The sequence below is a fragment of the Meles meles genome, chromosome X (genome assembly GCF_922984935.1).
Source record: "Meles meles chromosome X, mMelMel3.1 paternal haplotype, whole genome shotgun sequence".
Classification (NCBI taxonomy): Eukaryota; Metazoa; Chordata; class Mammalia; order Carnivora; family Mustelidae; genus Meles; species Meles meles.
In genome coordinates, this window is record NC_060087.1 from 20,435,963 (window position 1) to 20,463,013 (window position 27,051).

General features: G+C 45.0%; 1 protein-coding gene across 3 annotated transcripts in view; it reads right to left on the minus strand.

Annotated features, from left to right (window-relative positions):
- Positions 1–27,051, minus strand: part of PCYT1B (phosphate cytidylyltransferase 1B, choline) — a 124,704-nt gene that overhangs the window by 73,193 nt on the left and 24,460 nt on the right. For 2 of the 3 annotated variants that reach the window (XM_045995710.1, XM_045995714.1), the window contains exon 1: positions 23,538–23,777. The exons of the other annotated variant lie outside the window; for it this stretch is intronic. In XM_045995710.1, the coding sequence (XP_045851666.1) occupies positions 23,538–23,654 (117 nt within the window). In that variant the 5' untranslated portion in view covers positions 23,655–23,777. Of the gene's footprint in view, positions 1–23,537; positions 23,778–27,051 lie in introns of those variants that run through there. 3 annotated transcript variants of the gene reach the window in all.

The window sequence follows — 27,051 nt, forward strand, 5'->3', positions numbered from 1 at the left end:
ACAAGGAATCTGAAGCTACTCCGGGATTACAAGCTATCTATGAATTCATCAATATACACATACCAGCCAGTAGAGGACCCAGGCCTCATATCTTCTTTACCATTTGCCAGACCTGGGATGGTCCCTGGGATCCTCTGGGTCTAGGCCCTAAATAAGACATAAAACTGAGGCTCAATAATGTAATGCAATGGCTAAATCTTTGAGTGCCTAGGTAGTGCCACGTAATTGTCTAAGCCCTTTAAATGTATTCGCTCATTGACTTTTACAACTCAGAGGCAGTTGCTGTCTCCCCCGGACTCTACAGAGCCTATCTTCAACAGAGACACCAAATGGCAGCGCCTGGGAACAGCACTGTGATTACCTTTTGGGTTCCTTTGAACTGAGGAAACTCTTAGGATTCTTAGACGATGGGGAGAGAGGGGCCTCAAAAAGGAGACAATGGACTTCGTGGTAATTAGAGAAGGGGGGGCAAATGATTAACTGAAAACACAAAAGGACAGGACTGTGTGTTTCACCCGGATGTGGTGGACGAGGTCAGATGACTGACATATCATTAGCTACTGGCCAGCTGTAGCTACGCGATCAGCCAGATCATGTTGCTGAACGTTTCCTAACATCTGCTGTGTACTCCATATGATGCTCGATGTTTGGAGGGTGCATACGTGGGAGAGAAATAAGGAGAAAAGGAACAGAATTAACTCTGGGCCTTCCTCAAAGGTGAAGTGTGGCCCTTTTAGAACAGAAGGAGGTAAGAGTTTGAAAAGGCATATTCAATTTTCAGTAATTTCGTATCTGGAAAAAAAAAACCCTACCTTTTAAACATATGAATCATAGAAATTAAGCCTCTGAACAGGGAGAGATCATCAGAGGATGGACTATGCCCCCCTAGGTAGCCAGTTCTAAATTCAGGGTCGGGGAGTTGAATGCCATTTTCTCGTGTAGCGGCAAAGCAGAGCATTTTAAAGGGTTAAAAAGCCCTGGCCCCGTGCCCTGAACCTCATATGGGCAAGGATTTTGCCAGAGCCCAGACTTGGATCTAAACCGCAAATAAACATCTTTCTACCCGGTTGAGGATTTCGGAACACCCAGTCACTGCACGTGAATATGCTGCCTATTTATTGTATAGGTTCGGGTAATGTATACGGTACTGTAGCATACCAAAGCCATATTCCTAGCACGCTTTTTTTTTTTTAAAGGTTTATTTTTTGAGAGAGAGTGAGGGTGAGCGGGTGTGAGGAGCAGAGGAAAAGAGAGAATCTCAAGCAGACTCCCCACTGAGCACAGAGCCTGATGCAGGGCATGCTCCCAGGACCCCCAAGATCATGACTGGAGCTGAAATCAAGAGTCGCCTACTTAACCAACCAAACCATCCAGCACCACCCCCATCATGTTTTTTAAAAGGAAAGACCTTAGAGGTTGGGCATTTCATTTGCAGGATGTGTTCAATTAGACATAGTCAAATATTTACTTAAAAACTATTAGACATTACATGGGGCACCTGGCTGACTCAGTCGGAAGAGCAAGCAACGCTTCATTTAGGGGTCATGAGTTCAAGCCCCATACTGGGTGTAGAGATTGCTTAAAATAAATAAATATTTTTTGAAAAAAAACTATTAGACGTTACAGAAAATATACAATGCAAACATCAGTTGAGTGCAAAAAAGGATCAGTGGAATCTGTACTTAAACAACTTGCCTTGATGCTTGACAACTGGACAATGAGACAGCAAGCTAACCCACCAATCGGAATGTAGCACAGTGCTACTGAGGCTGATGGCCAGCTGCAGAATTGCTTGTTTATGCTAAGCCTTTTTTTTTTTTTAGATTTATTTATTTGTCAGAGACAGAGAGAGAGAGCGAGCGCATGCACACAAGCAGGGGGGAGGGGGAAGCAGGCTCCCGGCGGAGCAAAGAGCTCCTAGCAGGAATGGATCCGACGACCCTGGGATCATGACCTGAGCCAAAGGCAGACGCTTAACCGAGCCACCCAGGAGCTCCCTATGCTAAGCTCTTCTTAACTGCGATAGGACAATTCACTCAGACAGACCTGAGTTCAAATCTTAGCTTCATTATTTAACATCCATTTGATTAAAAAAAAACAACAACTGCTGGTCCTGGGGAGCCTGGGTGGCTCAGTACATCAAGCAGCCAACTCTTGATGTCAGCTCAGGTCATGATCTCAGGGTGGTGGGATCAAGCGCCCCCCCCACTCTACTCTCAGCAGGGAGTCTGCTTCTCTCCTTCTCCCTCTCTCTCTGCACCCCCCACCCCGTTCACACGCTCTTACTCCCTCTCTCTCTCAAATGAATGAATGAATGAATAAATAAATAAATAAGGAATAAATGAAATGATGCATATCTGAGTCATGTCTTCCTTCTGCTTCTCCAGAATCCGCTCTCTTCCCACCCTTCTCTAGTCTCCTTCATATGGCTTCCTGTATGGACTGTATGTACCAGTGGGCTCCGTTGCCTTTAGGCTTCACAGTGGGCGGGTTCCATGAGAAGTATGCAAAACACCAGAGGGCAGGACAAGAGTGAGCTCAGACTATCTTCCCCCTGGCTTCCTCCCTGCTAGGAAGCAGTATGTTATTTCTGCCCTCTCACCAAAATCCACAGTTTCCCTTGAAAGGCCCCCTCTTTATAGAGCACCCTGCAAAGTTCCAGTAACCACAGTCTCCCCTGGCCCCTTCATGCCAAGGAAGTCTTGGAAATGACAAACCCTAACATTTCCAGGCCTAGTGTACATACCGTCCCTTGAGGTTGTAAATAGTCCCTTTTATTAAACTCCTTTTCATATTTCCCATTTAGAGTGAGCTGTCTGTCTCTCGGCAGGGCCTTGACTGATAGAGTATATACAATAGGACGGCTGCCAGGCTCAATAAATTTTAATTAGCAAATGTTGATGAGGCATGGGAGATGCACAGAGATCAACTGAAAAGGGAATTACCCAAAGTTAATAAAGTCATAACCACAAGAACGTCCTCTAATAGGAAAGAACTTTACAACAACATTAGGCATTTTCATCAAGTTTTGCAAGAGACAGGAACAGGACTCCAGAAAGAATCTCATTTTCCCGTGGAAGCCTTTGGCCTCAGGACTCACCCACTTCAGAACTACAAATTCAGAATTGGAAAAAAAGACATCACAAACTCGAAGCCTTCCGTCTCATTCTGTTAGGACTGTGTTTATCAGCTGCTGCACATAGCTTTTAAGGCATGATTTTATTTGAGATCATAATATGTTTGTCTTCTGAAGAGAGGGAAGGAAGAGTAGATTTTATGCTTGACCAGAGGCCCAACATATGTAAATCACTAGATTCTTGGGTTGTGTCGGTGATTATGCAGAAGCCTGGATCAGGCAGCTGCCGCAAAGCCTTGACAAATGCCAGTGGAGGGGGGGGGGGCGGGGACGGGACGCCTAGCGCATGGCACCGCACCAAGAAATATCTATTTTTCATCATCTAGCTAAGCACAGTAGGCACAGAGTATGAGGTAACAGGCACCATTAAAAACGGTAAGATACATACACCCAGACGAGGAACGATTTTTAGGACATGATCCTAGTGACAAAGCACTATATATAATATATATATATATACAGGTTATATACTATGATATCATTTATGGTTAAAGAGAGAGAAATAGGCAACTGTGGAGAAATAGTTTAGAACTGTGTTGCCCAATACGGTAGCCATTAGGCACGTGGACCTATCTGAATTCAAATTATATTTCATGGAATTAAGGAAACATAATTAAAAACTCAGTTTCTCAGTCACTCCAGCCACATTTTAAGTGCCCAGTAACCAAATGTGGCTAGTGGCTGCTACTATATTAGCACAGATAGGGAACATTCCTATCATCACAGAAAGTTCTAGTGGACAGCACTGGCCTGGAAGGATACACAACAAATTAACCGGGGTTATGTCCGGGGAAGAAGACCACATTGGAAGAAGAGATGAGAGGATGTTTTCATTGTTTACTCTATTTACATCTGTTATTTTGTTTTATTTTTACATGAGAACACTTTCATATAATTTATCTATGTTTAAAATAAATGTAAAGAAATTTATCCTATCTTGGGAATTCAGAGATGCAGGAAATTTAATCCAGGATTAGGTGTTCCAAATGTCAGAGGCCGTATCTAAAAGGAAAACAGGAGTACTTTAAAAAATAACAACTATCACTTATAAATTAATTGTTAAATGCTATTATTCTCGGGTATATGGAACATTTAAAACTCATCTGAGCTTTTAAAAGCAATTTAAATGGTCTTCATAGTATCTACCCTCTATTCATTTCTCCAACATCCAACAAACATTGCTTAAGGGCTTGCTGGGCGCCAGGCCCTGGATTTAGGTTCTGAGGATACATCAGGGAACAAAACAGGACCCACAAAATCCTGCCTTTATGATCCTTAAAGATAACAAACAACAAAAAAGAATGTGAAATGCATAACACGTTAAAAGGGGATGGTGTTTAGAAAAAGTTAAAGCAAGGAAGGGGATAAAGAAGGTAGGGGGCTTATCCATAAATCGGATAGCGGAGGGAGTTGATGTGTGTGTGTGTCAATATAGAAAGGATCGAAAGGATCGAAAAGGGGCGCCTGGGTGGCTCAGTGGGTTAAAGCCTCTGTCTTCCCTCGGGTCGTGATCCCAGGATCCTGGGATGGAGCCCCTCATCAGGCTCTCTGCTCAGCAGGGAGCATGCTTCCCTTCCTCTTTCTCTGTCTGCCTCTCTGCCTACCTATGATCTCTGTCTGTCAAATAAATAAATAAAATCTTAAAAAAAAAAAAAAGAAAGGATCGATTGAACCCTGCAGAGAAAGAACACTCCAGGCAAAGGAAAAATCAAGTGCAAAGGCCCCAAGGCAGTAACATGCCCAGCTTCTTCCAGGAATAACAAGGCCAGTATGCCTGGAGGAAGTGAACAAAGTATAGTAGTAGGAGATAGAGCCTGAGCGGTGAAGTACAAAGAGATGGGAGACATCCAATGGTATGCGGTTTTTTAGGATGCTGTAAAGACTGGCCTTCACTGAGAAAATGGAAACCATCCGAGTTGTGAACAGGGAGTAGTAATATGGTCAGAGCCCTAACAGGACCACCTGGCTGCTATGCTGAGGTTTAACTCTCAAAGGTCAAAAGCAGAAGCAAGAAAAGCAGTAAGTAACTGGCATAATTATCAGGTAAGAGTAGGCAGATGGAGGCTGGGGCCAGATGAGTGGTGAGAAGTCGTCAGATTCTGGATGGATTTTGAATTAAAAAAAAATCTGAAATTGATTGAATGTCGAATGTAACAGAAGGAGAGGAGTCGACATAACTGCGAAGTTCCTGGCCTGAAGAACTAGAAAGATGGCATTGCCATTCCCTAACATGGGGAAGACACTAGCAGAGTAGGTTTGGGGATGGGAGGGATAGGCTGGGGAAATCAAGAATTCCGTTCTCACACATTACGTTTGATATACCTGTTAGATCTCCCAGTGAAGATATCAGGTAGGCAGCTGGATTTACAAGTCTGGAGTTGGAGACAGAGAACTAAGCTAGAGAAGCAGGTTAAGAAACCATAGGTATAAATGATATCTAAAGCCTCTAGACTAGATTCATTCACTCAGCTCAGGCCATGAGTGCAGGCTGAGGCAAAGTCCTGGTGTCTAATGAGGAGACATTGTATATTTCTGACCAACTTCCCCAGACTACTGGCAGCTCTAAGAAAATGGATAGTTGGTCTATCCTACTCATCGCTGTATCCCTAATTCCTAGGGCAGTACCTGGCAGACAGAAGGTTCTGTGCAAATATTTGTTGAATGGAAGAAGCTAGAGTCAATGGAGAGAGAATAATTACTGATAAAGAACTGGAGAGGGAATTACTGATGATTATTATTGACAAAGGTTAAACCAAATAAGAAATACAATTGTCAGTGTTTCCTATCTTTTTCTTACCATCATAATATATACTACAGAAAACTTGGGAAATAAATAAAGAAAAGCAAAACTCACTGATAATTCTACTTCCCAAGTACAACCATTGGTAACACTTTCTAGATTTCTTTTAGGACTTTCTGATATATTACGCATACATACAACTTTGGAATCCTAACTACACAGTTTTTTCCACTTGTATGTCGGGTTTTCCCTATCATGTAGTCTTCAATTTCACTATATTTAAAAGTGTTATCTCGGGGTCCCATACCCCCTGTTTCCCTAGCCCCGAGCCTCCAATTCCCAAGCATTGAAAGGTAGGCAAGACAATGAAAAGCAAGGGCATCATATCCCAAAGACAGGATGTTAACATTAAAAAGACAGGAGGGAAGGGGCGCCTGGGTGGCTCAGTGGTTTAAGCCTCTGCCTTCGGCTCAGGTCATGATCTCAGGGTCCTGGGATCGAGCCCTGCATCGGGCTCTCTGCTTGGTGGGGAGCCTGTTTCTCCCTCTCTCTCTGCCTGCCTCTCTGCCTACTTGTGACCTCTCTCTCTGTCAAATAAATGAATAAAATATTTAAAAAAAAAAAAAAGACAGGAGGGAAGCAGGAACACCTGACTCATCCGTTCATTTTTCTATTTTGAAAGGTTGCAAGTGGCACCAGAAAATAGGATATAGGCCAAGGAAGTTGAATGGTGAAGGGAGACCCCCTGGTTGGCCTGGAGGCAAGTGCTGGTTGGTGCAAATCCTGAAAGGAGAGATTAGCAGGTATCTCCACATGAGACAGAGTAGACCATGGGTAAACTGAGCGGGAAAATAAATGCAAAGAATAGCCCGTTCAATAAAGTCATTTCCTTTTCCAAAGGATCTGGGCAACTGGGCAACCACTATGCTGGGCAGCCTCCTCCGGGCTTGGCCCACCCAGCACTAATGACATCAGGCTCCAGCAGGGGGTCTAACGAGACCCAAGCTGCTCAAAGTCACCAGCCGTGGCCACTTGGTGACCTCCCCCACCTTCTCAGGAATCCAGGCTTCTGCAAAACCACCTCACCATCGTTTTTAACAGACTTTATTTTTTAGAGAAGTTTGACGTACACAGCAAAATGAGCAGAAGGTACAAATTATTTCCCATTTAACTCTCACTAATTCTGATAGCTATAAGGCATTCCACTGAATAGAAAAACCATAATTTATTTAAATCTCTCTGTGTTGTTGAATATTAAGTTGTTTATGTTTTACTAATATAAATAACATTCTAAACATAGTTTCCAACCTCTGATTATTTCCTTAGGATAGATGCCTAGGAGCTGAATTACTTAGACCAGGGGTATGAACATTTTAAAGATAAATATTTGTAGAACATTTTAACATGTATTGGTAAATTAGCTTCTACAAAAGCTGTCTCATTTATACTCACATTACAATGTCTGAAAGCACCTAGCTGGCTGCCATCTCACCAGCTTTGAGTATTATCTTTGTCAATTGTATAGACTAAAAAATAGCATCACGCTGTTTCAATTTGCATTATTTTGATTACAAAAAAGATGGAACATTTTTCAAACGTTTATTAGCCATTTGTATTTTCTTCTGAGACTAATCTGCCCTTGGCTCATTTTTCTATTGTTGAGGATGAATACTTTGAAGTTAGCTAAAAACAAAAGCATAGCACAGTTTAAAAAATTAGCTTAAAAATCTTGAAAAAGAAAAGACGTTTTCCTACTTTATCTAAAGTTCCCTCAAAAGAGGTCCATTTTTTAAGCCCATGTGTGAACCCCTGCGTCGAGGTCAGACAAGGAATTACTGCCCTTCCGTGACCAGAGATCAGAAATTGTATCATGCGCCAGGGGTACAGCTTCCTTAAAACACTGACCACTTTCAGGGCGCCTGGGTGGCTCAGTGGGTTAAGCCACTGCCTTCGGCTCAGGTCAGGATCTCAGGGTCCTGGGATCGAGTCCCGCATCGGGCTCTCTGCTCCGCGGGGAGCCTGCTTCTTCCTCTCTCTCTGCCTGCCTCTCTGCCTACTTGTGATCTCTCTGTCAAATAAATAAATTAAATCTTAAAAAAAAAAACACTGACCACTTTTAAGCCACAAGCCCCCCACACCCATGTGCCAACTTCCGAAATGAATTCTTAATAATACTGTATTTCACTTATTCTAAAATGTATGTTTCCCCCCACATTTTAACATCTCTGAGATTAGGAGAGGGTCTTCCAAGAAATATCTTAAAATCAATGTGAGCAATTTTCTGACATTGCAACATCCTTGCAATGAGACTCTGTCTCATAATTAATGGCATCTTAGATTCCTGAAATGCAGAGATGCTACTGACAATAGAAAATAGTCACTTTTGGGGCGCCTGGGTGTCTCGGTGGGTTAAAGCCTCTGCCTTCGGCTTAGGTCATGATCCCGGGGTCCTGGGATGGATCCCCGAGTCTGGCTCGCTGCTCAGCAGGGAGCCTGCTTCCCCACCCCCCTGCCTGCTTGTGATCTGTCTGTCAGATAAATAAATAAAATCTTAAAAAAAGGAGAAAATAATCAGTTTTGCCTAGAGATTTAAAAGTTCCAGCCCCTAAGTCAACTTTTCTTAGTCAATTGAGCTTAAGGAATTTATAATGAACATCGTTAACAACCATATATCTTATTCATATCCCACCTCCTTCCCAAAGGACTTGAGGTGACTTCAAAAAAATAAAATTTGTTAAGTTTCAAAGATCTGGGCTGAGGGAGGAAATAGGAGTTTCGACAAAGGTCAGAAGCGAAATGAACGTACAAGAATACCTAGCCCAGTTCTCTACACTTCGGGTAGGTCACAGAAACGACTTGAAACTCTCAGCCATCAAAGCAAAGAGAAAGACAAAATACTGTGCATAAGCGAAAAACAAAATAGCTACTGAGGAGCAGCGCAGCACTTCCTGATGCGGGATTTCACAGCAACATCTCCAGTGATGCTTCCGTAAGGGGCACGAGGCGAGAGGCTCTCTAGCGGAACCAGGATACTCAACATCCTGCTGAAGACAATCCTGTTTCCTTTTTTATTTTTAATGATTTCTTTATTTATTTGAGAGAGAGAGAAAGCACAAGCGGAAGTCGGGGGAGGGCAGAGGGAAAAGCAGACTCCCCGCTGAGCAGGGAGCCTGACTTAGGGCTCGATCCCAGGACCCCGGGATCATGACCTGAGCCAAAGGCAGACAATTAACCGAATGAGCCACCCAGGTGCCCCAAGACCATCCTGGTTTTTGTGTTTGTCTCTGTGACACCCTCCACACAAGGCGGAGCCTCAGAACCAAAAAGCAGTTCAAAAGAGAGCTTTTCTGTAAGCGGCCAAATAGGCAGACTGAAAATGCGGTGCTCTCCCTCACTGCTGGATCCAAGGCCATGATCTAGAACATGGAGCCCAGGGCTTTGTAATGTGGGACGGGCAAGACAATCCATTAAAGAGCAACACTTGAGCTTAGATTTATTTTTCAAGTTAAAAAACAGGAGGAGTTACTGATGTTTTATTCTAAGGTGCCGATTTTTTTTTTTTTTTTTTTTTTTTTTTTTTAAGATGGGCAGAGCCGGCTGAGGCTTTATTTGGGACAAGACACTCGAATTGGCTTTTAGTTGGAGGCATGGACAAGAGGGGGTACCCAGGGCAGCAGACTCCCCCCAGGGGCAGGCTGAGGATTGGGGCTGAGTGAGTCTCAGGTGGGTCTCCTGTTCCCGATGCTCCCCTGCACAGCTCCTTCCCCCAAAGGCTCTACGGCAGCCACGAGGGCGGGGAGGCTAGGCGGGACCACGGTGGTTGTTCACTTGGACAGGACATCAGACGACTCAGACACCAGCTTCCCGTCACGGGTCTCAATCTTCTTCACCACCACAGCCTTGGAGGAGCTGCCTCGGCTGAAGGACGCAGAGGGGCCAAAGCTGGACTGGAAGGAGCTCAGGCCATAGTTGAGGCCAGGGCTTGGGAGGCTCCCATAGGTAGAGCTCAGGCCACCGCTGGTGGTCTTAGTATGGATACTCATGTTCTGCATCCCAGACTCCAGCCGGCTCTCCTCGCCCTCCAGCAGTTTGCGGTAAGTGGCGATCTCAATGTCTAGGGCCAACTTTAAGGTGCCGATTTTTACTGGTGCCCTATCTCTGTCGACATGAAGTCTACGAGATGTCCTCAAGGAAGCATGCAAGTTGTACCATTGAGAAGGGTGGCCTGGGCCCCCTGGCATTTTCATTTGCTGTCAGCTTACTGTAATATAGTGCCATTTGCCTGGGCCTGGATAAGGGCATTTGTAGATGATATTACGTAGTTTTAACTAAACGAATGCTCACAAGACCACCAAGTGGCTTAAAGCATTTCCCACAATGAAACAGGGAAGCAAAAACTAATACAAGCACAGGTGAGCGACAAAAACGTGGCCGAGCTGACCCTTCCAGCCCTTGCAGGAGTCTCGCATCAGCCGCATTATCAGGTGTGAACAATGAAGACCTAATCAAATCCAGAGGAAGACAGGTGAATCCACCATTAACACGAAGGAGTCTATTTCAAATACCTGCTGCCATTAGCATTAAACCTGGAGCTATCGGGGCACCTGGGTGGCTCAGTGGGTTAAGCCGCTGCCTTCGGCTCAGGTCATGATCTCAGGGTCCTGGGATCGAGTCCCGCATCGGGCTCTCCGCTTGGCGGGGAGCCTGCTTCCCTCTCTCTCTCTCTCTCTGCCCGCCTCTCTGTCTACTTGTGATCTCTCTCTGTCAAATAAATAAATAAAATCTTTAAAAAAAAAAACAAAAAAAAACCCCTGGAGCTATCGGGTAATGATCATAAGAGGCTACTGTAGTTACCACAATACTGAGAAGCAAAGCATCCAGACCATGAAGACCAGCCTCTGTGATTTGTTTCAGCAATGTTTCAAGACATGATAACCCAGTCCCTTACAAAATGCAGTGGCATGCAATGATAAACATGAGAAGCCTTTTCAAATTTCTCTCATTCAGTAAACAAAAGCCGAAGGTCTCATACCACCGCAGAAACACCAGCTCTTCATGCCACAGTGAAAGGGGGAATGTATATGGCGGGGGGGGGGGGGCGGTGGGAAGTGATGTCAAACTAAAATGCTTTGTCAGTCAAATATATTCAGGAGACATACAGAAAACATTGCTGCAGACTGGAAGAAACAAGCATTAGAACAAATTATGCAGTGTGGGAGGTTTGCTATACAGTAGGATGGAAGTACGGATATTTCTAACATGTGGCAGCAGGAGGTATTTGCTATATCCTATTTCAATAATAAAACTTTTTTTTTCTGAGCCACTAAAGGAAAGATGTTCCAAAGAAGATGTTCCAAAGAAAGATATTCCAAAGATGACTGATTGTACAAAGCAGATGATTCTTTAATAAAAACAATATTTTGGGGCACCTGGGTAGCTCAGTCGCTTAAGCGTCTGTCTTCAACTCAGGTCATGATCCCAGAGCCCTGGGATCGAGCCCCGCATCAGGATCCCTGCTCAGGGGGAGCCTGTTTCTCCCTTCCCCTCTGTACTTGCCCGTGCCTGCTCATGCTCACTCTCTCACTCTCTCTTGATGTCTCAAATAAATAAATAAAATCTTTAAAAAAAAATATTTCACAGGAAAACAAAACATGTAAGTTTACCTACCAATGAAGCAACAGCATTGCTCTTAGAACCCAAATTCCCACCAATTTAAGAAATACCTGTCTTGGGGCACCTGGGTGGCTCAGTGGGTTAAAGCCTCTGCCTTCGGCTCAGGTCATGATCCCAGCGTCCTGGGATCGAGCCCCGCATCGGGCTCTCTGCTCAGTGGAGAGCCTGCTTCCCTTCCTCTATCTCTCTGCCTGCCTCTCTGCCTACTTGTGATCTCTGTCTGTCAAATAAATAAATTAAATCTTTAAAAAAAAAAAAAGAAATACCTGTCTTCTTTTCAATACCCTTCCTCATTTGGTCTCTAAATTCTGTTCCTCAGGATTCCATCGTGGAAGATTGGGGGGTAATGCAGATCCATTTAACCAGATCTCATACAGAGACAGGCAGATACAGGGAGGATTCCTTTAGCTTTAATTACGGCTCTTCTATTTTTCTTCCCTTAAGAAAACCTCATAGATGGTTCGGGGTCAGTTATTTCCTAAAATTTGCCCTAAGCAGCATTATCCCGAGACACTCTTGCTAGCTAACCAGTTTACCCACTTCCTTCTGAGTCTGGAAACAGACTATGAGTTCTGGCCATTGTTATAAAACACATATAGATTGGACACCACGGTTTTTAATTCACAAATAACCCGACTAGGTTACTTGTCCTAGAAATAAGTTCCAAGGCTTTCCTACGTTCTCTTTGGGGCTGGGTACTGACCCCTGGTGCACAGTCCAGCTCTGCTAATGGCCAAGAGCTGTAATCGTAGGCAGGAGCTGATTCTGTTCCTTAGAATGTTATCTGCGAGGTCCCCAGAATTGTCTGGAAACGGTAATCGGTTGTAGAGTGTACCTTCTCTGTTCCTGTGGTTGGAATATCTTTCAACTTTGTATTAAAGAACAATACACGTACAGAAACTTGCACCTGGGGCACCTGGGTGGCTCAGTGGGTTAAGCCTTTGCCTTTGGCTCAGGTTGTGATCTCAGAGTCCTGGGATCAAGGCCCACATCGGGCTCTCTGCTAAGCAGGGAGCCTGCTCCCCAACCCCCTCCGCCTGCCTCTCTGCCTACGTGTGATCTCTGCCTGTCAAATAAATAAAATAAAATCTTTAAAAAAAATTTTTGCACCTATCCTAAGGGTGTAACACTGAACTGTCACAAAATGAGCGTAGGTAGCACCCAGATCAAGTAACCGACCAAAGCCAGCATCCGTCCTAAGCTCCTCCTGCTGTTCTGACTTCTAAACTCAGACTGGTGAGCCTACTTTTAAAATTTTTAATAGATCAGGAAAATATGTGGTGTGTATTCTCTTGCATCTGGCTTCTTTTGTTCAATATTATGTTTGTGAGATTTATCCGTATTTTTTTTTATATTTTATTTATTTATTTGACAGAGAGATCACAAGTAGATAGAGAGGCAGGCAGAGAGAGAGAGAGGGAAGCAGGCCCCCTGCCGAGCAGAGAGCCCGATGCGGGACTCGATCCCAGGACCCTGAGATCATGACCTGAGCCGAAGGCAGCGGCTTAACCCACTGAGCCACCCAGGCGCCCCAGATTTATCCGTATTTTTACAGGTGGTTTTGGATTCTCCTTTCTCATTGCTGTGGAGCGTTTCATTGTGTGAAAATACAATTAATCCATTCTACTTCCCCTGGGGATTTGGGTCATTTCCAGCTGGAGTTACTATGAATTATGCTGCTGAGATCATCCTAATACTCGTCTTTTGTAGCCAACTTTACTAGGAGAAGACTTGCCGGGTCAAAAATATTTACTTCCAAGAGCCTAGCCATCTCAATTGTTTCCATTCCTGGTCCTGAAGGCAGACCAAGTGATACAGGACAGCTAAACACAGCATTTCTCAAAATGTACATGGGGTCCATGGGTGGCTCAGTGGGTTAAGCCTCTGCCTTCAGCTCAGGTCATGATCTCAGGGTCCTGGGATTGAGCCCCGCATTGGGCTCTCTGCTCGGAGGGGAGCCTGCTTCCTCCCCTCTCTCTGCCTGCTGCTCTGCCTACTTTGATCTCTTTCTCTCTCTCTCTTTGTCAAATAAATAAATAAAATCTTTTTTTAAAAGTGTACGCAAAAACCTCTTGCTTCCGACTCACGTGGAAGCATGAGTAGGTGATTCTCTGCTCACTGATGTTGGGGAGCTGGGTGTGGTGGAAATGGGGGCTTTAGAAGTTAGACAAAACTCATTTTAAGGGTGCCTGGGTGGCTCAGTCGTTAAGTGGCTGCTTTTGGCTCAGGTCATGATCCCGGGATCCTGGGATCGAGCCTTGCACCGGGCTCCCTCCTCGGCAGGAAGCCAGCTTCTCCCTCTCCCACTCCTCCTGCTTGTGTTCCCTCACTCCCTGTCTCTGTCTCTGCTAAATAAATAAATAAAATCTAAAAAAAACCCCAAAACCCTCACTTTAAAGCCCAGCTTATCCGTTAGTACTTGACCTTTGGGGAATTACTTAATTCTTGGTTTCCTTATTTATCACACAGGGAGCAGTAATTCTTCCTTCAGTCTGCAGCCCGGTTAGACAAGGGAACATGGAGAGGGCTCCCATCGCCGGTCCCTAACAGTGTACACTACTCCCCCACCTGCCCCCAGAGGACAATGAGGGAGACCCCTAGTCCTCAGCCCAGTATAGAGCAATTGCCTTGTAACTAAATAACGCGGAGGTCTGAGAGAACTCAGTATTACGTGACTGGGGCTGCGGCCCTATCAGGCACACCAGAGAGGAGCCCAGAAGCCTGCGTGTACGAGGAACAGGATCTCGGCATCATTCACGATGCTTCTATGAACCCATTATTATTATTGTTATTCTTCTTAAATGCCCGCTTTAAAGAGACATCAGCACGCCGTACGCGGATGTCAAGTTCAACGTGCATGAATTCCTAAGTGGAAAAGAAAAACACCAAGTCAGAGACTTGCACGGGAGGGCAGAGAGGATATGAAAATCAAGCCGGCTGGCTGGGCCGGCCCCGTGTGGTCCGGCACATTATTACACGGGCGTACACTAAACCGGGCTTGCGGCTTTATTTTCTGATCACTGTGTTTTCAAGTGTGCCTTCAAGATTGTTGAGTGTTCAACTGTCTCTTTATCCCCAAGCAGGGTCAGCTTCCCCAGCCTTCCATACAACCTGTCTCATGCTGGGATAAAGAGGAAAGTAGAAATGTTAAAACAATAATGCTATGGTCTGAGGCCGGCAACGGGTAATCAGATCCTAGCAAGGTAGAGGCTGTTACCTGGGAGATTATTGTAAGAAAATAGGCGTAGCTTGCAATGACTTGGTTTGCCCCTCTCTTTCTTGCTTTCTCCTTTTCATCTCGCCCCCAGCCATCAGAGGGAATAAATCTTTTTCCTACTTTTTTTTTTTTTAACCAAGGGGCACCAAGAAGCTTTGTGTGGGCATGAGCGAAAGATTGAAGAGTTTCAAGGCTATGGCCTGAGCCACCTTGGACTTTAACCAGAAGCAGTTAAGTGTAGGTGGCTAGAGAGGAGAAGGTCCCCAGCGCCCAATGTCACACTGCGGTGCCTCAGAGAAAACCCCGGATTCCGCACTTGAGTATTATGAAATCAGTCAGGAGGGTTATTGTTCGCACTGAGAAGAGATTCAATGTAGGTTTCTTTGAACAATGACCATAATGTTCAGCATGTGATTCGGAACACGTTCAACCTTTCTGAAGAAGTAGATGAAGAATAAAGTGGGAGACAACAGGTTTGTACAACACTAATAGGAGGTTCCAGAGCTTGTTACTCATATTTAGCCGGCATGTCTTGCCATAGATCATTCAACCTCTTTTTACCCCAAATGGAGAAAACCAAAAGCAGGGGAGGAGTGGGGCAGCCCTGACTTGTGAGAGGAACAGGAGATCGAACAGAGTGCACTGGGCTGGAGCATGTTCCATGGCTGGGGAAGCTACAGTCACCATCTTGGAGTTGGGAAGGATCATCTCTTCAGCCTGTGGTGGGTGACAGAACGGAGGTCCAGAGAGAAGCGATTGGCTTAAGCCCACACAGTAAGTCAACAGCAAAACTCAAGTCCAAATGAGACTGTGGGCTCCAGCGAGCAAAGACCAGGTTGCAACATACTTGTCTTGCCAGGCCCCAGCAGTTCCGCTGTGGGCCAGCCCAGGTCCCCCCAGGAGCTCCCAATCTAGATCTGCCTTGATCTTGGGAGTTGGTATGGAGCCCCAGGAGCCATAAGAGAATGGAGCCATTCCCTCTCACCGGAATGGCATCTCATCAGGAGCCACTCAGCCTTCCCACGCTTCCTTAGCCCCTTGCCTAGCCTGGAAGCTTCTGGAGAGGAAAACCCTGGGGTTGGACCCAACTTCTCAGGCTATTCCATACTTACACTTCGGCACCTGCCAGAGCCCAGCCACTAACTTCACCACTGTCTTCATAGAGAAGACTGAAGCTATCAGATGAGAGAGGCTTTCCACATTCAATACACTCTCTAAAACTTCTTACCCAAAACATCCTTGCCAGCTTCCTCACCATCAAGTGAAAGAAGTGTCTCTTTTCCTGCTTGAAGCCAATTCTTCCACTTTCACTGGAATCCAACGTCTTTAGCCCAAAGCTCATTCCCTTCCTCATTTTCCCCCTATCACTTTCACTCTCTCCTGTTCCCTCTATGCCATTTATATTCAAGTACAAGAAACTACTATCTTACAAGAATGAGCCAACCAAAAGCCTTGGCACACTGGATGGAAGGAAGAATGGAACCAAAGGAGGATATATAAAAGGAAAAAAAGAAGAGAAAAAGGCTAGCCTCTCTCAACCCTAAATCCTGATTTATTCACCTTTGGATCCTACACATTCTATCTGCTTACCCTCTCAGGCAAGCTTCTACCTCCTCACCTTCCAAGGCCTTCCTCGACTCATTGCCCTTTGGCCTCTGCTCCTGTCACATCACCGAAACATCCACCACTGACTTCTTCTTTTCCTAATCCAAAGGGGACTTTTCCTCATTATCTCATTTAATCTCTCTGTTGCATTTGCTTCTACTGGACATTCCCACCACAGAACTTATCCTGCTGTTGGCCTGTCTTCTTTTCATGATCCTTCCTCTACTGGCTCTTTAAATGGCGTTCCTCGGGGTTCCATTCTGAAAAGATTCTGGGATCAAGTAGATTAATTTAACCAGATTTCACATAGAGACAGGCAGATATAAGGAGCCTTCTAATAACTTTAATTACAGCTCTTCTCTTTTTCTCCTTTCTAAGAACCTGATAGCATGGCTCAGGGTCAGTTATCTTCTAGAATTACCCTATAGTAGGATTATCCTGAGGTGCTCTTGCTAGCTAACCACTTCCATTACCATTTTCTTAGTCCAAAGACTGTGACTCAATTATGTTCCTGTCAATTTCACTACTTCAATTCCATTTCCCTCTCCTCCATGCAGACATCTTCCAGATCTCCATCTCCAGCTCAGAACTCTCTCCTGAGTTCCAAAAGCAAACACTAACTAGACACCACCAAGTCGAAGTCTCCATGTCATCCCCAACAGAACTCTTACAAACTATTGCACCCTGATACTCATGCCTGAGTGCTGGAGCCCACTTGAGGAAGCCAGAAAATGGAGTCTTCCGTGATACCGGCCAACCCTCAGACTCAGTTATCAAATCCTGGGGTGTTGACCTCCGTAGTGTCTCCCATAGTCATCCTGTTCTCTCCTTCTCCACTTCCCCATCCAGAACTTCAAATTTAATATAATTCTCATTAGCTTCCTTTGGTTAGCTTCCTAACCAAAACACAAAAGGGCAAAAGGGAATATCAAGAGTGTAAAATATGAAGTGAAGTGGTTTCTTCACTATGAGTAAATATATGTGTGTACATGTGTGCCAGGCAACAGAAAATGTATTTGTCATTGTGGCTTCTCTGAGCTGATCCTCTACAGGCCTGTGCAGGTGTCTGAGCTCCCTCTAAAGCCATCTATGGCTACTGAGCCCTTGAAACTGGCTAGTCAGAATTTAGATGTATTTTAAGTACAACATACACTCCTAATTTCAGACTCAGTATAAAGAAAAGAATAAAAAATACCTCGTCCATTACTTTGATATTGGTGAATGTTGAAATAATATTTTGGGTATCATAGGTCAAAGAAACTGTATTATTAAAATTAGTTTCACTTGGGGCGCCTGGGTGGCTCAGTGGGTTAAAGCCTCTGCCTTTGGCTCAGGTCATGATCCCAGGGTCCTGGGATCGAGCCCCGCATCAGCCAGGGAGCCTGCTTCCTCCTCTCTCTCTGCCTGCTCTCTGCCTACTTGTGATCTTTGTCAAATAAATAAATTAAATCTTTAAAAAATAAAATTAAATAAAATTACTTTCACCTTTTTAAACTTATTAAACCATGGCTACTAGAAAATTGTCGATTATATTGTATTCTACTGGACAACACTGATCTAGAGGCTGGAGTATGCCCCATACAAAGGAGACTTAAGAGCCCCTCAAAAGCGGACTGATCCCTTCCATGTCCAAAACTGGTTTTGGATCAGCAAGTTGCATCTTTTCTTCAAATACAGGGATTTGTCTCAACCTGGGGGTCACATGACTGGAATCTTTCCTGCTGGGAAGTACTTGAGCTCAATGGATAAAATATAGCTTAAAAGTTGTGTAAAGTCCAACACATTAAAGTCAAATTTACAAAAACAAACCAACAACAACAACAACAACAACAAAAAACCCCTCTTACCAAGGCTTCCAGCATCCTGGCAGGTTTCCACATACCAAACTACAGTCTTTGGTTATACAGGAATGATTTTCCGGGACAGGGAGGGTGGATTACTTCTTTCATTCCTCCCCACAGCCCCTGGGACGTTGCTGTACATGGAAGTCGCTAACCAGCTGGCTACCTGGGTCCTGCTGAGAGGGGACTGAGCTTTCTCTCAGGTACCAAAGTCCCACATCACTGAAAGCTTTAAATCCTCCACACTGCCTGCATGAAGACACACCCGCCCTTCTCGTTGCTGTACCCTCAATCACCAAAGTGAAACAAAGAACCTCCCCATCTTTTTACCGATTTAGATCTCTCTCCTTGGTAAGGACTTCAGCATCAGGCAAATTGGGGTGGGGGCGGGGACTGGAGGGATGGTGACAGAACAAACTTAAAAGAATGGAAGAAACCAATTCGCTGATTCCATGCTCTAGACACCTGACTGGTATTGATCTGCAAGAAATGGAAGTTACATTTGGAGCGAGACCAATAGGAAGAGCTCTAATAATAACCTTGGGCAGAATTCCAGTCGACCAGTCAATGCCCAAGGAAACTCACGGTTGTTTCTTTTTCACCAACACAGCACATTAACTATTTCCCTTTTAAAATACATGCTGCTCTGAGTGGTTAAATAGATGATGATAGGAAGCCACTGACGTCTCTGGAAATCCAGCCATCTTCCTGAGCGGTAGCGGGTACGTGTCCTACCTCCCAACTGACATAATGCACCTTCTGCACAACAGCAGTCTCTTGGCTCTGCTCCATTTTGAAGTAAAGCCTGGAATGAACTGCTAACGTGGCATATCGAACGAGCACTTTTTTATTTCCAAGGCCATCTCAGTTGATCGGTGGTACATCCATCTTCACGGAAGTGACCGCCGCAAGTTAGAATTACAACTTCCTTCCCACAACACATAGCGCTCCTAGAAGAATCTGACCAAGGTCATTAACCAAATCCATAAGCAGACGGTTGCCAGGGTGGCTGGGCCATGTTAGGGTTTACGGGGTATCCACTGGGCCCAGAGGATTTGTCTAGGCACAATCTGAGAGTTGGGGAGGTAGGAGGACTCTGTCCTTGCCCACAGAGTACCCTCATCCCTCAGGAAGTGGGTCTCCAAGGACTCTTACCTCATACTGCCCATGACCACTCAGCTTCTCTTCTCAGCAGACAAGCTTAGGAGTCACCTTGCATCATGTTTAAGCAAGTAAAGAGCAAAGAAAGGATAACAAGTCAAGAATCAAGAATAAGGGGCACCTGGGTGGCTCAGTGGGTTAAGCCGCTGCCTTCGGCTCAGGTCATGATCTCAGGGTCCTGGGATCGAGTCCCGCATCGGGCTGTCTGCTTGGCAGGGAGCCTGCTTCCCTCTCTCTCCCTCTGCCTGCCTCTTTGTCTACTTGTGATCTCTCTCTGTCAAATAAATAAATAAAAATCTTTAATAAAAAAAAAAGAATCAAGAATAAGTACTTTAACAATGGAAAGAAGAGATCTCAGACACATCCCAAATCTGAACACCATGGTAAAGTAGTAAGGGTATTAGATTACATCCTAAGATAAAAGCTTTATCAGAAAACTTGGTAATTTTTTGTTATTTCTTTTCTAATTTCTTTTTTATTTTATTTTTTTAAGATTTTATTTATTTATTTGAGAGAGAGCACAAGTAGACAGAGCAGCAGGCAGAGGGAGAGGGAGAAGCAGGCTCTCTGCCGAGCAGAGAGCCCGATGTGGGGCCCGATCTCAGGACTCTGGGATCATAACCCAAGCTGAAGGCAGATAGATGCTTGACCCACTGAGCCACCCAGGAGCCTGAATTTATTTTTAAAAAGATTTTATTTATTTATTTGAGAGAGAGAACAGAGCAAGAGAGAGAGCATGCACAAGCAGGAGGAGAGAGACAAGCAGACTCCCCACTGGACAGGGAGCCTGACGTGGGGCCCAATCCCAGGACCCTGAGATCATGACCTGAGCCAAAGGCAGACACATAACCGGCTGAGCCACCCAGGAGCCCTCTTTTCTATTTTCTTTATCAGTGTTACTTAATTCTATTTATTCCTCTCCTTTCTGACATTTTTTTCCCAATGAGAAATAAGGCAGGTGGAAAAACTACAAGTAGTCCTTTCAGAAAAATTTCTCCTTGAACATGATTGCAACACATCTTCAATGTCCTTATCAATTTGCTAGTTACAAGGATCTAAAATATAGATTGCTTCCAAGCCCTGCTTATTTATGCATGCCCGCTCCCCACTTCAATTCCTTAAAGGGCTATGCCAGGCTCCATATCAGAGACCAGAGATACATTGATGTATAGGTTTCCACTCCACATCCCCCAAGCAAACTTTGACTCACAAGGAGGTCAGCACACTCCTTTCTGCCCTGACTGCACCTGCTAACACACCTCTGAGCACATGGTGTCCATATCAACTCATAGACAAAGTGTCTGTTTATATGTCAGTCTCTTCTAGAATCCCTAGGTCACAAACCGTTTGAGGACTCAGCGAGTAGTAGGTACTTGATCAACACGCAAGTTAGGATCACAACAGACAACCTTAGCTGAAGATATATAGGCAAATGCACGTAGAGACAGAGCCACTGTACACGCCTTTCCAAGTGCCAAGCTTAAGAGAGCACAGTTCATCACGAAAGGGGCATTTGACCCAATTGCTGAGACTTAAATAAAACTTATACTTAGACAATGACAATCAGCACATAAGTTCACATTCCATACTTGCAGTGAAGCTTAATGGCCCTTTATATACCCAGAAGTTTCCGTTTTGCTCTCCCCAGGTAAAGTCACAATCTGGGGAACCAGTGCATGCCGCAGCAAATACAATGAGATCCATTTTGGCAACCGCTACTCTTTTTTGTTTTTTAAACGTTTTATTATTGAGTCCTATTTCTTCTAAACCAAATGAATTCCACTTTGAAAACAAGTGCGAAACGGAGCCTGTCCTCTGAAGGGATATATCTGTCGAGTCTTTCATGAACTTTAAGTAACTTTGGAACTCATCAGCCACACGGGCTAATGGCCACAGTGCAGTAACCCACGCGTGACTCTGAGCAACATGGGTGGGAGCTGGGAGAAACAAAGAATTTACCCAATCTGAAATGTGAAGGTATTAGCAAAGCTAAAGATCAACAGGAACTACCAAAAACCATAAAAAGAAATGCTACTTAAGATTTTCACTAATCACTCTCTCCATCAACAAATTTTCTTACTAAGTAGGTAGCATGTGCGTTATTCACTTGAAATCATTAGCAAAGGAAAGTCGTGTTCCGAAGTGTACAACTAAATTTAGAATATACCCCTACAGTGATAAAGTTGGCTGAGAAAAGGTGATTCTAAAAACTGAGTAAGGGTTTATAAATTGGCTACAGCCCCTATTTAAGCAGCAAAATTTCAGTAGACCATGATAATGATGGACAACATGGAAAGTTTTCATCAAAGGTACATGGAAGCCATCGCTTTCACAGTTCGACTTTTGTACACACACACTCCTACTTTAAGTTAGACCTTCATAAAAGATGGGAAGGGAATGCACCCCACTCCAGAGTGTGCTGCAGGGAAAGATCTTCCACTTGGTGGGTGTAGACCTCTGGGTTCAAACCGCAGCTCTAACCCTTGCAAGCAACGTGACTCTAGGGGAAGTCGCTTACCCGCTCTGAACCTCAGTTTTCTCATTTCTAGAACAGCAGCGACTTGGAGGTGTAACACTGCCAGCTTTTCAGGGTTCTTTAGAGTCATGTCCAGGATGAGACGTCACAAGTCAGAGTGCAAAGTACTTCAACGGTCTTCCTTCTCTTGATTTCCTCTACTGACCCTCTCCGGGCAGAAGCAACCAAGGGGCAGAATAGTTAAAAGGCGAAAAAGGAAGGAAAAGAGGGCAGGAGAGACAAATGCACAAGCTGGAACCGATGCTGCCTCTCTCTTCTCTGCCCTTTACCTGTTGGGAGGGTATGTGATGCAAATTGGAACACTGGAGATTATATATGTGTGTGGGTGTGGGTGTGGGTGTGCACGCGCATGCGCACGCACACACACACACACACACACACCATTCTGTAAGTGGCTTGGGTGCTGGAGAGAAGTTTATGTTAAGCTGCCCGAAGAAAATATATTTTATAAAATAAAAACAGTGAAAAGTCCACAACACTTTAATATAAATTCATTTTCATGTTTTGGGACGTTGTTCTAAGCCTGCCTTTGAACCTTTGTAACGCTTATGAAGAAACAGCAGTTGCATGGTGGGCCAGCCTTGGAATCTGAGCCCTCGTTCAGGGAGTTGAAAGAAGATGCTACATCACTAAATACTTTAAAAAATCTCTTCCCAGGGTCAAACTCCATAGCCAGTCAAAACATGGCACCTCTTAACTGGGGGAATTGCTACAAAAAGGATGGCTCTAACTAGCTGCCACTTGGACTTGAGGGTGCAAAGGGAGGTCTCTCCCAAGTTTCCCAAGACTTCAGTCCACAGAGAACCCACCCCCCATCCGGTGTTTTTGATTCCTTGAGGATATACGCTGAGGTGGTTGAGAACCATCTTCCACGCCTGCTTAAATAATCATGTCCAGTGGCTGAGAAACGGATCAAATTGGGGATACCAGTCACTGAGACGGAAGGAAGCTCGGAGTGCCCCGTCTCCACACTTTCGTTATTAAAGGCATACAAGCCCTTTCTAAGTAGTCAATGTCGCTTCCCCTGGGTTCCCACTACCTGAAGACAAACCGTCCCCGCACGGTCCGGAAATGCTCGGATTCATTTAAAAGGCGCCTTATTTCTGAATACATCACTGAGGGACTCTTTTACTTATTCATTTTGAAATTTTCAAACGAACGGGGAAGTTTGGCTTCCTTATCGTTTTCGTTTTTCCAAAATTGGCACTGGGCACCAAAATGAGTTGGGCACCAAATCATTTCTCAGCTAGAATTTAGAACTTAACAACGGACTCGTCTCAAGCTTTGCGAAGAGAATACCATTTTAAAAAAACGCACTGTAAGATTTTTACCTTCAGACCAGAATACACCTAAAAGGAAAAAGGCCATCCCCTCCTCCCAAGGCAGAAAAACAGCATAGCCCAAGCAGCCCGTTTCCTACCCAGCCAATACAATAATGCTTTGTAAACTGAGAGCAGCGCCCCGGTATAGAAGCTAAGTATAAACAGCTGAGAAGGATTAGGCAGTAGCTCCATTCTCATTTACATGAAAATCCTCCAAGCATCGTTTTCCTCGCCGGCTGCAGGCGCATAAGGAACTCTTTTGTGCCATAGCCAAGCATAACATTTGCATCCTTTGTCTTTACTTACCAGTCGAGGCTGTGGGCATGTGTGCTCTATTTCCTCCATGGTTTCTGAGGGAGGCTCATTGGAAAGGGATTTTGGGATACCTGTTTCTGACTCAGCATCAGTGGTAAGTACTGGCATGGCCAGCGAATGCTCCCTCCAGCTCTACACCCTCTGTGAGTCTCCTCCCAGGCAGAGAATGTTTTCTTTGTCACGTATTTTTCTCTTCTTCACCCATCCCCCTTCTTCTCCCCTTCTTTCTGTCTTCCCTGGGGGAAGAGGTTAACCCCCCGAGCCCCCACCCGTTTCCTTCTCCGAAAAAGCCAAAAGCCAAGGCCTCAGTTTATCACTATAACAACCAGACTGCACTGGAGCGGCGGGTGCGGGATACAGTACCACATTTGCATGGAGCGCGCTGGTTGGCTACTGTCATCATAGTACCACTCCGCCGGGGAGCGGCCGGGCCCCATTGGCTGACCGGCCGTGCCCACGGGGCCCGAACTTGCTGCTTTTGTTTCTTCCGTTTAATTCAGTTGCAAGGGTCCCTGTCCACGCGGGGTGAGGAACCCGCGCTGCACTACCCAGATAAGATAAAACCGCTTCCTGAGGAGCCCAGGACTTCTCGACGAAGAACATAACAGACCTGCACTAAAGAAGGACCACATCCCTGGCGCGAGTGTTTGATGTGCTATAGCCAGGATTTTGCTGAATAGGAGTCACCCTGAAGACAAATCAACATTTGGGCCCCAACTCCCTGTGCCCTGAATTGTCAGTTAGCCCCGGAAGGCCTCTCAGGACATTAATTGTGGGCACCTGAGTGTTCATCCCCTTGACTATACAACAAGAGCACTGACAGCCCTCGCCCTCCCCGACCCCGTCCCAGGCCTGGAGCAGCCCCAGAACCTACCCCTGGGGCTGCCCTGGGAGGAATTTTGAAGGAGATAGATTATTTTACAACCTGCCTCCCACCTCTGACTGCCCTCCCAGTTGCTTCCTCCCTCAGACACTTCTCTCCCTCTCCCCAGTTCTGCGTTTCCTCAATGAACTCTTGTTGCCCTTGTCTGCCTTTCAATGCACTGTTTCATTAACTGGTCTCTTATTCTTCTGCTCCCCTTTTACCAGTCGTGAGTCCCATTTCCTAAGCACCCTGCTCTCAGCCAAGAGCTCAGGGCAGTCACAGAAACATTCCAGATGTGCCTTACTGTCTAAATCATCCACGAATAGTCCCATTTTAAGAGGGGCACTCTGAAGAAACACACTGAAAGAACTTACAAATCTATTCATTCTAGTGAAATATCACACTTCCGGTAACATTAATAAAACTCATGGTAACTGTTAGAATTTATTAAGCACCAGCACAGTGCTAAGTATCTTTACCCAGATTTTGTTTTATCCTCACTGGAACCCAAAGAAGTCAATCCTATTATTATCTCCATTTCACAGGTGAGGAAACTGCAATTTAGAGTAATTGTCGGGACCTCAAACTCATAAGCAGAGTTGTGGGGATTGGGAGGATTTGCAGGGGATATGGGGGAGGAGTCAGGATGTAGCAAATATAGTCGTACAGAAAAATCACCTTGGTAGGAGTCCTCTTAAGACAAGTCCCTGGGCTTCTAGATCTTTCGTTTTAATATGTAGCAGTTGTTTTCATCCAAGTGTGGTACAGGACCAGCAGCAGCAACATCAGCATCAGCTGGGAGCTTGTTAGAAATGCAAACTATTGGCGCCTCAAGTCCTGATTCCTTGGTCTCCGGTGGGGCCAGCAATTGCATTTCTAACAAGTTCCCCAGAGGTGATACTAATGCTGCAGGTCCAAGGACCATACTTGGAGAGCCAGTAGTCCAAAGGGTGGAATAAAAATACTGCCCTGCCTCCTTCACAGAATTTGGGAGATCAAATAAATACCACGTGAACGCACTTTGTAAATTAGAATGGGGTATACTAATATAAGGGGGTTCATTTTCATTATTCCTCAAGCAAAGACAGGTAGCTTTAAAAAAAAAAAGAATTCTGCAGCATAGATTTATAGTTTGACAGTTACAGATCCCGGCACTTTCAATGAAAACGATGTCAGTCGACGACACCATTATTACTTATGCTTAAGGAGAGCTCCAATACTGCAAGAAGTCCAGTGACACTGGGTCATCTGAAAAGGGAACATCCGACCCATTTCCTACCCTTTCCTGACTGCCCTGTCTGCCCTCCTGGAAAGACAAGACACCTCAAGCTGCAAGTTTAGCTCTAATAAGTCCTTCAACTTGAAAGAGACAAACCGTGCAATACTTTTAGGAGACTTTTCCACCATGCTGGGTGATATGGGCATGATATTGTTCATCTAATCTCAGTATTTTCTTTGCCTTACAGCAGCAGTTCTCCAAGTGTGGTCCCCAAAGGAGTAGCAACAGCAGCCCTGGGGACTTGTCAGAAATTCTTACTCCCCACCCCAGATCTACTGAATCAGAAAACCCAGGCAGTGGAGACCAGGAATCTGTGTTTCAATAAAATCTCTGGGGGGCGCCTGGGTGGCTCAGTGGGTTAAGCCGCTGCCTTCGGCTCAGGTCATGATCTCAGGGTCCTGGGATCGAGTCCCGCATCGGGTTCTCTGCTCAGCAGGGAGCCTGCTTCCCTCTCTCTCTCTCTCTCTGCCTGCCTCTCTGTCTACTTGTGATCTCTCTCTGTCAAATATATAAAATAAAATAAAAAAAAAATCTTTAAAAAAAAAATAAAATCTCTGGGTTTTGGAGGCACTCTGCCATATGCTAAAGTTTGAGGACCACTGTCTAGAGCCACACAGTCCCATTGGAAAGCTCTTAATCCCCTAAACCCGCTAGGTTCTGGACCACTGAGCTGCCAGCTTGGTTCCTAATTGGTCCTCTAATTCCTTTGCTAGAATGGGAAGCTCACCTGTTCACCTACCCATTTAGCAGAATCCTGGGGTCTAGCGGGGTCCTTGCGGGAGTTATTTTAACTTGGAGGCTTTCTAATGCTATTAAGGTGATTAGCTGAGAATGACCAGTTAATTCCACAGTATGGAATTAAGTATCCCATAACCCTCTTGGGGTTATGCCAAGGGGAAGGGGTTGATTATCAAGGGATAACAGAAGGGAAGTTATCGGGGTGTTGGTAATGTTCCCTATACTGATATGGTAATGGTTACACAAATCTATACACGTGTTAACATTGTTAAACTCCATGCAAGGGATGCCTGGGTGGCTCAGTGGGTTGAGCCTCTGCCTTCGGCTCGGGTCATGATCTCAGGGTCCTGGGATCGAGTCCTACATTGGGCTCTCTGCTCAGCAGGGAGCCTGCTTCCCCCTCCCCCCTTTCTGCCTGCCTCTCTGCCTACTTGTGATCTCTGTCTGCCAAATAAATAAATAGAATCTTAAAAAAAAAAAAAACTCCATGCAGGATATTTGTCAGTACATAGTAACAAGCCTTTAGAACATTCATGCCCTTCAACCTAGGAATTTTGCTTGGGAACTTATCCCCAAAGCAATACTCAGAGAAGCACTCGAATAATTGTGTACAAAGATGCTAA